The sequence below is a fragment of the Boleophthalmus pectinirostris genome, unplaced genomic scaffold, assembly GCF_026225935.1.
Source record: "Boleophthalmus pectinirostris isolate CB_2022bp ecotype Guang Dong unplaced genomic scaffold, ASM2622593v1 HiC_scaffold_12, whole genome shotgun sequence".
Classification (NCBI taxonomy): Eukaryota; Metazoa; Chordata; class Actinopteri; order Gobiiformes; family Gobiidae; genus Boleophthalmus; species Boleophthalmus pectinirostris.
This window is the reverse complement of record NW_026571018.1, coordinates 37,616,372-37,627,359: the sequence shown is the minus strand read 5'-3', so window position 1 is coordinate 37,627,359 and position 10,988 is coordinate 37,616,372. Positions and strand designations below refer to the sequence as shown.

Here is a 10,988-nt window from a genome sequence, read left to right as displayed (position 1 = left end):
ATTACATTTTGGGGTATGTAATCTGTAATCTGTAGGGGATTACATTTTAAAAGTCACCTTCCCAACACTGGAAATAGGCCAGTGTTTGTGTTGTGTTAGTTTAAGTACTGGAGGTTCCCGTGTGTCTCCCAGTGGCCGGCAGGGGGCGTGTCAGAGCGCACAGATGATCCGCTCTTTGATCCGGGGGAAGGAGGGACTACGAAATTTCAACTTACCGCTGGATTTCTCGCTCCTACAAACTCCTCCCGTGGAAACTACCCAACATGTACCGCGACCGGACCCCTACGTGCAGCTTTTCCACCGTTTCCCACGTTCGGTTTGTAGTTTTTAGGTCACTTTAAACGGATCTACGGCGCGCTGTTCTCGTGCGTTTTTGGAGTGCGTTTTGGAGTTACCTTTCAAACTTCATCCATGCACCGCGGAGAGGCGAGGACGGGCGAGCCAGCGACACCGGAGGACCTCGGCTCTGCTCGGGGCTGAACGGAGCCACACATCGGGGATTTATTTCTGCGGGAAAGAGGAGCGCAGTTTGGGGGCCGAAGGGATGAAAATGACAATGGCGATGGAACTTAACTTCAAACTCGCGTTGAAGAAGGAGCCTTCGCTTCGGACCGCGGAGGTAAGACGCGAAACACTCCGCAAATCCGCCCTTTTTTTTGGATTCAGATTAGAGTTTTTGCCTCAAACCGAGATGATTTCGTGTAGTTTGAGTAAAAGTGGCTCTCGGATGTGTCAGATTAGCGCGTAATTTGACCTAAATGCAGGTAAATGCTAATGAGTGCGCGGAGGCTAAGTGTCAATCTTTCCCTGGAAAACACGTGGGACTTTTGGTGATCAGCGTAAAGTGTTGGTCAGATTAGAATTTTATATATGTTCTGCTTTGTCAAATGTGTTTTAGTGTTGTGTTTTCAAGCTGTGTGGACAGATCCGCAGTGTCCATCTGGAGGTGGATCTACACGACACAGAAATGTCCATAAGAAAACTAAACATTTGTATTTGAGTTGTTAAATTGAGTTGTTGGCTTTAAGTTGTCACTGTTGGTTTTTGTCTGAACTAGTTTGGTTTGGCTTCTTTACTTGTTCGGGTGACTTAATAACATGAATATTAAAGCTGCACTGTGGAACTTCTCCGGTTGAGGGTCTGCCACCTGATGTCGTCATGGAGCTGTCCACACTTCCACACTATGGCATTAAAACATGTATTTTTCTTCGTAAATCTGACTGGTGACTCTTTTTAAGATCTTTAAGTCACGTTCTAATGTTGTTAACTTGTTAGTTTATTTTCTTGGGTCAGTTAACATAATCATACATCATATTACAACGATTTAACACAAAAAAATGATGCAGTTAATGCAAATCACTAAGGTTTAGGCTGAAGGACTAGACCAGGACTAGACCAGGACTAGACCAGGACTAGACCAGGATTAAACCAGGACTAGACCAGGACTAGACCAGGATTAGACCAGGACTAGACCAGGACTAGACCAGGATTAAACCAGGACTAGACCCAAGACTAGACCCAAGACTAGACCCAAGACTAGACCCAAGACTAGACCCAAGACTAGACCCAAGACTAGACCCAAGACTAGACCCAAGACTAGACTAGACCGACCAAGACTAGACCCTAGAGACTAGACTAGACCCGAGACTAGACCCGAGACTAGACCCGAGACTAGACCCAAGACTAGACCCAAGACTAGACCCAAGACTAGACCCAAGACTACGCCGGGACTAGACCCAAGACTACACCGAGACTAGACCAGGATTAAACCAGGACTAGACCCTAGACCCAAGACTACTAGACCGAGACTAGACCCAAGACTACACCGAGACTAGACCCAAGACTACACCGAGACTAGACCCAAGACTACACCGAGACTAGACCCAAGACTACACCGAGACTAGACCCAAGAGTACACCGAGACTAGACCCAAGACTACACCGAGACTAGACCCGAGACTAGACCCAAGACTACGCCAAGACTACACCGAGACTAGACCCAAGACTACACCGAGACTAGACCCAAGACTACACCGAGACTAGACCAGGATTAAACCAGGACAAGACCCAAGACTACACCGAGACTAGACCATGATTAAACCAGGACTAGACCCAAGACTACACAGGGGCTGAACTGCGACTAAACCACGTCCAGGCTGGGACTAGACCAGAACTAGACCAGGACTAGGCCAGGACTACACCAGGATCTACACGACACAGAAATGTCTGTATAAGAAGACTAAACATTTGTATTTGAGTTGTTGGCTTTAAGTTGTCACTGTTGGTTTTGTCTGAACTAGTTTGGTTTTGTTTACTTGTTCGGTTGACTTAATAACATGAATATTAAAGCTGCACTGTGGAACTTCTCCGGTTGAGGCTCTGCCACCTGATGTCGTCATGGAGCTGACTAATGACTCTTTTTAAGAGCTTTAAGTCACGTTCTAATGTTGTTAACTCCTGAAAAACAGACGTGGACTTGTGTTTGGCTTCATTCATGTTTGGTTAACTCTTTATTATTCGTCTGTCTGCATCTCCAAAGCCACAAATGCTCTGTTCCACCTTGTGATGTCATGAAATGTTTGTTATTTTTTACATTTAATTCAGTGGAGATTGGCAACTCCGGGGCAGAAATGATCCAAATGATTGAAATGAGAGTGTATGGAGTTTAAAAACACACCGGAGCACTTCCTGTATCACCACATGACATCACAAGGTGGAACAGAGTGTTTTCTGTTTGAGAAGAACTCCGCCTAAATGTGCAGGTTTTGTGTGTTCAACATGTGTGAATGAAACAAAACACAACTCCAGGTCTGTTTGTGATTATAATCTAAATCTGAAAATAGTGTCATACCGTTTAAAATCCTTTTTGCAGTTTTTTTTTAGCAACAGTCAGTTTTTAAAAATAAACTGAACAGGCTGTAGCTCTTGTCCTCCTTATCTGAACCACAAACCATGTGACGCTGCTGAATCCTGCGCATCACCGATTATAAAAATACAATTGCCGACTCAGAAGAAAACGATTGAAGATTCCTCAAACACGCGCGAATCACTTTAAATAAAACTTCAGAGGCTCAGTGAGGAGAAACGTCGGTGGGCAAACTACGGCCCTGTAATGTTTTTAATCCGGCCCGTCGAACTTGAATAGCAGTACCTTATTTTCCGGGCTATTTGGCGCTCTGGATTATAATTAAATGGTCTATTTTCAAACTTTTTTCACAAATAAACGGTGTGGGACTTTAAAGGAAACCCAACAGTGTGATGGGTGAGTGGTTTTGTTTGTTTGTTCGTTCACGGTGACTCTGGGCTTTGTTCAGTTGTGGCGTGTAGGGAGGGTGTGTCTGGGACCAACGGATTGTCGGCGTGTTCGCAGTGACTCAGTTGTTCGGTCGTGTCTAGAAGCGGCACGTCGCGCTCGCTTTTTCGTTCCGTTCCGTTCCTCGTCGGCGTGGAGCGGTGAGTGTGTCTGTGGGTGTGTTTCGCTGTGCGGTCGCTGTCTGCTCCGTGTGTGTTTGCGTGTGTTTGCCAAGTGACAAGATTGCTCTGTATATGCATTTTTAACAATACGTTACATTTACACAAAATACCAAGTCGTTTTCCATCAAAATATTCTTTAAAATACCTTAAAAGTTCGTGAATATGTTGTAATATATAATAAAAGTAAATGACATGAGAAATAATGATCAGATAAGTAACTACTAAAGAAAAAAGTAAGAGGAGTCAAAATCCTATGGGGGGGTCACTTTATTATGGCGGCATGTTGACCCCGAGGTCAATGTTCTATTGCAGGAGTGTCAAACTCATTTTGGTCCGGGGGTCGTATCCAACCGACTTTGATCCCAAAGTGTCCGGATCAGAAAACTCATGAAATATAAACCCCAAAAATAACAATAAGTTCAAATATTTGTGCAGAGAAACACAAATCTATTACAGAAATCTTTTTAATTGATGAACTCTTTCTTTTACAAAATATTATAATATTATGAACAACCTGAAACTTTAAGAAAAATACAATTTCAACACAATGTTTTAACATGAACTTGTATGCAAATAGAAAGTTCATTTTTGTTGTAAAATCCTGCACTCGGCTCCACTTTTCTCATGTTGGACATTTTTCTGATGAGGGTGTCACGGTCAACAGTCAAAACGATCGTCCTTTAAGAGCGTTTGGAAAGAGACAAGTCTTCATTTGTGCTGCTCTGGTGGGAGGGGCCACGTACAGAGACGCTGGAGACGCTGCTGTGATAAACACCACAGAAAATTAACCAGATTTTAATAGAAAATATCATAAAAATATTTTTGTAGAAAATCAGCCGAGGGCCAGATTAAAGGTCTTGGAGGGCCGGATCTGGCCCCAGGCCGTATGTTTGACACCTGTGTACTATGGGGGTCAAAATACTGTCTCACACCGGCTCTTCCCTCAAATTTTAGAACTCTTTGTGACCCATGAGTCAAAAAGTTTGCCCACCCCGGGTCTATAACGTGGGTAAAAGCTGTGAAAAGTCCATTTACAGAATAGTTGTGCTTTAACTTTGTCATGTGGAACTACAGATTTTTAGTTTAGATTTCTCATAAGCAGAACTTCTATTCTTTGTAAGTTGCTATTTACTATTATTGTACGAAACAATTCGAAACACTCTTTTTTTTTCTGTCATGTGGAATATTATAACATTAGTATTGCTGTATTTTCCCCCGGCAAAATTTGTCTTACTTCAGTACAGATATATTGTCAGCTCAAAGTCAAAATAAGTCCAGAATAATTCAGTATTTTTTTGTCTGATCATCAGGAAGTGCGCATTGGCATGTTAGTTGCGATAACTTTGGACCACTGCGAACTGTTTACAATGAACTATTTCTGTTTTTCACGTTTTAAAGACGGTCAAAATCAGGTGCAACGACCTGTTTTAAACATTTTCTTTAAGTTGGCCTCGGGTTTCCTTTGCACTTTTAGCCCTGGGCCTGTCCTCTTTATCGGAACCACAAACCACATTGTCCTCGTTTATTTATATGTTGTTCTTCTCGAAAGTGTTCACGTGAACTTCGTCTGAGTTCACGCTGAAGTCGTAACTAGAGTCCGACCGATATGGATTTTGTTGTGGCTGATATGATACCGATATAATGGGAGTTGGAGCTGCCGATATATTTAGTGATGTAAAAATTCACTGTAAGTTGAATTATTAAAAAAAAAAACTTTTTGGATTTTAAACTGGGTTTATTTAGGCAACATTTATTGTTATTCTGCCTCTTTACATCATATGTCACAGGACTAAAGCAGGACTAAACCAGAACTGAAGCAGGACTGAAAAAGGACTAAACCAGGACTAAAACAGATCTAAACCATGTGTAAAACAGGACTAAACCAGAACTGAACCAGGACTGAGTGTCGGGACTCTATCTCTCTCCCTCTCTCGACCCCAAGATTAGTCCTGGTTTATTTATTTTATGCTGAATATATTTATGCAAGTTTTTTTTACCCTATGCACACGCAGATTTTTTGAACATTTCGTTTTTAGCCGCTGTCAAACTCCCACGAGTCTGCACACGACGTGAAGAGAAAAAAGTGAGAGAAAGAGAAAACACGACTCCCAATAAGGATCAGGCTCCCGTCGTTCATGTCAAAGAGCCGGATCTAAGAGCCGCTTCGTTCGCGACCGACTCATCACTACTAGCGAGTAAATAAACAATCGCTATTAGCCTTTAGCCGTAAATGCTGCGCGACGCGGTAATTAATTATATGCGGAAATTTCATCATTCACACGTCTGTTCACAGCTCATTTACATCAATGCAGGTTCAGTAACAAATATACGGCCAATATAATCACTTTACAATAGACCAATAGAAAACAGACTGTTATGTGTGAGAGACACAGCAGATCATCACTAACCAATCAGAACGAACCAAAACTAGCGTCAGAGTCGACATATTTCTCACCGCTCACACAGGCTCCTCCCACATCACAAGTCTGAACTAATAAATGTCCTTTTAATCCAGACTCAAACCGATTGTCCCTAAAAAGAAAATAATCTCAGTGTTGCATATGGATCTATGTCTGCAGGTGTAAACAAACACACATGACTCTGTGGTGTGTTCAGGGACAGTACGGACACAGACAAATGACTCCGCAGATAAATACTGATGTGGAGCCACATATTTGAACATTTATCTGTCTGTAAATTGGATTAAATGAACAGAATATAAAGAGTCTAAGCTTTATAACGAGGTATAACATGCCCACGTGAAATATCGGCTCCTATCAGCAAGCATATCGGTCGATAGCCGATATGCTTCCAGGTGCTCATATCGGCTGATAATATCGGCCAACTGATATATCGGTCGGGCTCTAGTCGTAACCCTACACTTTTACTTACGTGTATTGGGCGGAACGATTTTACTATCAAATATTTTATTACGTTTCCAGTTCCAGGACTGAACGTGATTTTTCTGACAAACATTGTGATTCGATTTACGATTTCTGTTTTAATATTTGGATTCTGTTCATTGATTGACAAAAGACGGTAATATTAACTGACAAACTGTGCTCTAATTGTGGCTGTTTTGATGTGATCGCGATGAATCTTGGAGCCGGTGCCTATTCGAGCAACTATCAGTCACTTTTGTCTCTCAGCGCGCCGTAGTTTTGAGCCTTTTTACAGAAACTCTGCTGCAGCTCGCTCACTTCCTCCCCCTGGCCTTCACTCCAGAGTTTTTCTAAACAAACATTTGAGTCTGATCCCGCTCCTGACTCCTGACTGCACACACGGAGCTGGAAACGCCGCTCGTCTGCCATCACATTATTTCCACTGCTGCCCAGAAATAGACCCAACGCCTGCCAGTCCCTGAAGTGGGTAATAATGACTTTAGATTCACTTACTATTTGAAGAAACTGTACTTTTTACTTGTACTCAGTGTTGGGGAGTAACAGATTACATGTAATCAGAGTACAAATTATGAGTAACTGTATTCAGTTACAGTTACTGTTTCAGTGAGTGGTAATTGGATTACAGTTACTTTGTTGAAATAAATGGATTATACGGCGGGATTTTTCTGTTTTCACATTTTGGGCTAAACCCCTTTGTTTTTTCCCCCGGTAATTCCACTCATTGCCGGACACTAAACCAGGACTAAAACCAGGACTAAAACCAGGACTAAAACCAGGACTAAAACCAGGACTAAAACCAGGACTAAACCCAGGACTAACCCAGGTCTAAACCAGGTCTAAACCGGGTCTAAACCGGGTCTAAACCAGGTCTAAACCAGGACTAAAACCAGGACTAAACCCAGGACTAAACCCAGGACTAACCCAGGACTAACCCGGGACTAAACCGGGTCTAAACCGGGTCAAAACCGGGTCAAAACCCAGGACTAAACCCAGGACTAAACCCAGGACTAAACCCAGGACTAAACCCAGGACTAAACCCAGGACTAACCCAGGTCAAAACCGGGTCAAAACTAGGTCTAAACCAGGTCTAAAACCAGGTCTAAAACCAGGTCTAAAACCAGGTCTAAAACCAGGTCTAAAACCAGGTCTAAAACCAGGTCTAAACTGAGACTAAAGCAGGACTAAAGCAGGACTAAACCGGGTCTAAACTGGGACGAAAACCAGGACTAAAACTGGGACTAAAACCAGGTCTAAACCGGGTCTAAACCAGGTCTAAACTAGGACTATAACCAGGACTAAACCATATCTAAAACAGGATTTAACAGGACTAAATCCTGCTGTGTGGATGTGTCTCCTCTTCTTCTATCAATAATATTTTTAATACGGTTCAGTAAAGTCTGGACTTTTTTATTGTCTTGTGTGAAGATTTCCTCGTCTTTGCTTCTCTACAGCAAATCAAATAATCCAAAGTATTCAGATTACATTACTCACTTTAAGTAATTTAATGGATTACGTTACAAACTACATTTTGGGGTGTGTAATCTGTAATCTGTAGGGGATTACATTTTAAAAGTCACCTTCCCAACACTGCTTGTACTGTACGTAAAAGTGCTGGCAAAAGTACATGAACGACACCAGGTCAGAGTATACGTGACTCCGTTTGGTCCATAAATATCGGTCCACTCTACTGGCTGTGAAATTATTCAAATTTCCGTCATTTCTGTTGGTCGGTGATGAGCAGAGACTTTTTAATGTCAGTAAAAACATGTGGTGGAGCAGGTGAACACTGGAGCAGGGGTCGGTAACCTTAAATACTCCAACAGCCATTTGGAATGTCTCCCACAGAAAAGAAAACACCTGGAGTCACAAAACCTTCTGACTGTAAAATGAGAAGAACACTACATATGTTTTTTTTTTTACTTGTGTGCTCTGTAAAAAAAAAGACTAGTGTGTTGAATTTATTAAATCAATGAAATGCTACAGAGAACATGGAATTTTATTTTTGCACGTGACAAAAACATTTTCAACTCCGAAAAAAAGGCTCTTGGTTGAGCGTTACTTTCAAGTGAAATACCGTATTTTTCGGACTATAAGGCACACTTGAAATCCTCGAATTTTCTCAAAAATCGACAGTGCGTTTTATAATCATGTGCGCATTATGTATTAAGTCTGATTGTGTTTACTGACTTCGATCTGATTTTATGTGGTACACGGCGCCCAAAAATCTGTCAGTGTTTTAGTGCGAATTTGGTAAACTACGAAGCCGCACCACTTGATGGATTGTCGGAGCATTACGGCTGCCGTAGTCAGGGGCCTCGCGGAGTAAAAGAAGCGAGCTGTTTTTTCAGTGCTTAAAGTTTATGCAAATGAGTCATGTGGTTTTAAGTTTTGTTCTGTAAAACGTAAACAAATGTGCACAAAGTTGAATTAAACACTCGATATATCGTATCGTTTAATGTGATGATACAGTATCGATATCGTGGGCTGCTGTATCGATATATCACCAAGAGGAGTTTTAGGTGTGTTTTACTAAATTATTTGGTTAAAGTGCTACAGTTTTGTTGCTTGTGGAGTGAAAGGAAACTCATTTATGCGACACATTTGACATTTTCACTGTTTTGATGATTAAAATATTTGTGTTTCATATGAACTTTGCACAAGAAGTGGTTTAACAAAGACTTTTAGTATCACAGCCACGATTTAGACTTTATTTTTGATTGAACCGTATCGAATCGATTTGAAATATATCATATCGAATCGAAAGTGCACTGTATCGAGATATGTATCGTATCATGGCCTGTGTATCGAGATATGTATCGTATCGGCAACTTCTTAATGATACCCAGCCCTACAGTGTATATTTGAGTCGTCCTTGTAGGAAATTTAAAAAAACAAATTTAAGTGATCCACCCACATTCACATTCATAATCCACATTCACCAAGACAGAGGCAACATCGGGCGAGTTACACCACGATCTGCCAATGGATCATGGACGTCTGGACTAAGGATCGGTCTCAAGTGTCGTCTGTTTGTTTCTCTTAATGCGCTTTATAATCCGGCACAATTTATGTATGAAAATAGACGAGAGAATTCAACATTATTGATATTGCGCCTTATAATCTAGTGCGCCTTATAGTCTGAAAAATACGGTACTCAATGTCTGTTTGAGTCCTTCTTGTAGGAAATAAAAGTCCAAACTGAAATTATCCACCTACAGCGAACCAAAAATGCCGTCTGCTTCTGTGTTCCGTCATCATTTTATCGCGTGTGCTGAAGCGTGCATAAATCTGCCCACTTAACACTGAACGTTCTGTTTTTCTTTTCTTGGATTTATTCACTATTTACCTACCAGGGGTCAAAAAGCTCATTAAATCACGGTGCTGGTGTAAGTCCCGGGAAGTCCGAGCTGCCAGATCTGTGCCGGGTGTCGCACATCTCAGCCATGACGTGTATTTTGAGCGACAAAAATATTCAAAAGGTTTTATTTTAATGTTACAAGATTACCATTATCTATAAATTAAGAATCACAGTTAAAAACAAAAAAACAAAATAAAAATACTTTGAAATTAAACACTTATTATTTGTTTTCCAAAGTCACAAGGAGCCACAACAGAAGGATGAAAGAGCCACATGCGGCGTCAATCCGTGTATCGTTCGTTCATTCATTTTTCAATATAAAACCAAAAATAAGAAAATGAAAAAACAACAGTTTTCTTCATTATTTGTCTCCAAAACCAAAATTAAAAAACGGATAACGATTCGTTTTTTCAGTTTTCGATTTTGGGTTTAAATGAAGAATGGAAAAAACGGATAATGGTCGTTTCTCGTTTACGTGACTTCTGTGACTGTGATGCCGGACTTTTGCACCGTGTACGGACTGAACCGGGACTGATCCAGGTCCGAGACCAGAGCGGGACCAGAGCGGGACCAGAGCGGGACCAGAGCGGGACCAGACTGGGACCAGAGTGAACTCCGAGCTTTGACTTCGAGCCTCCGCGGGGTCCGAGCCTCAGCTTCAAGCTCCGGCCCTGCTGTGGGCTCTGGTCCCGGTCTCAGTCCCGGTCTGGTCCCGGTCTCAGTCCCGGTCTGGTCCCGGTCTCATTCTCGGTCTGGTCCCGGTCTCAGTCCCGGTCTGGTCCCGGTCTCAGTCCCGGTCTGGTCCCGGTCTCAGTCCCGGTCTGGTCCCGGTCTCATTCTCGGTCTGGTCCCGGTCTCAGTCCCGCTGTGGTCCCGCTCTGGTCCCGGTTTGGTCCCGGTCTCAGTCCCGCTCTGGTCCCGGTTTGGTCCCGGTCTCAGTCCCGCTCTGGTCCCGGTTTGGTCCCGGTCTCAGTCCCGCTCTGGTCCCGGTTTGGTCCCGGTCTCAGTCCCGCTCTGGTCCCGGTTTGGTCCCGGTCTCAGTCCCGCTCTGGTCCCCGGTCCTGGTCCCGGTCTCAGTCCCGCTCTGTGGTCCCGGTCTGGTCCCGGTCTGGTCCCGCTGTGGTCCCGGTCTGGTCCCGGTGTGGTCCCGCTCTGGTCCCGCTCCCGCTCTGGTCCCGGTTCTGGTCCCGGTCTCAGTCCCGCTCTGGTCCCGGCTGGTCCCGCTTGGTCCCGCTCTGGTCCCGGTCTCAGTCC

The 10,988-nt window shown here is 43.1% G+C and overlaps 1 protein-coding gene across 2 annotated transcripts in view; it reads left to right on the top strand.

Annotated features, from left to right (window-relative positions):
- Nucleotides 1-254: 254 nt before the first annotated feature.
- LOC110169267 (rap guanine nucleotide exchange factor 6-like) overlaps nt 255-10,988 on the top strand; it is a 413,544-nt gene continuing 402,810 nt past the window's right edge. For both annotated transcript variants that reach the window (XM_055148415.1, XM_055148414.1), the window contains exon 1: nt 255-619. In XM_055148415.1, the coding sequence (XP_055004390.1) occupies nt 545-619 (75 nt within the window). In that variant the 5' untranslated portion in view covers nt 255-544. The remainder of the gene's footprint in view (nt 620-10,988) is intronic.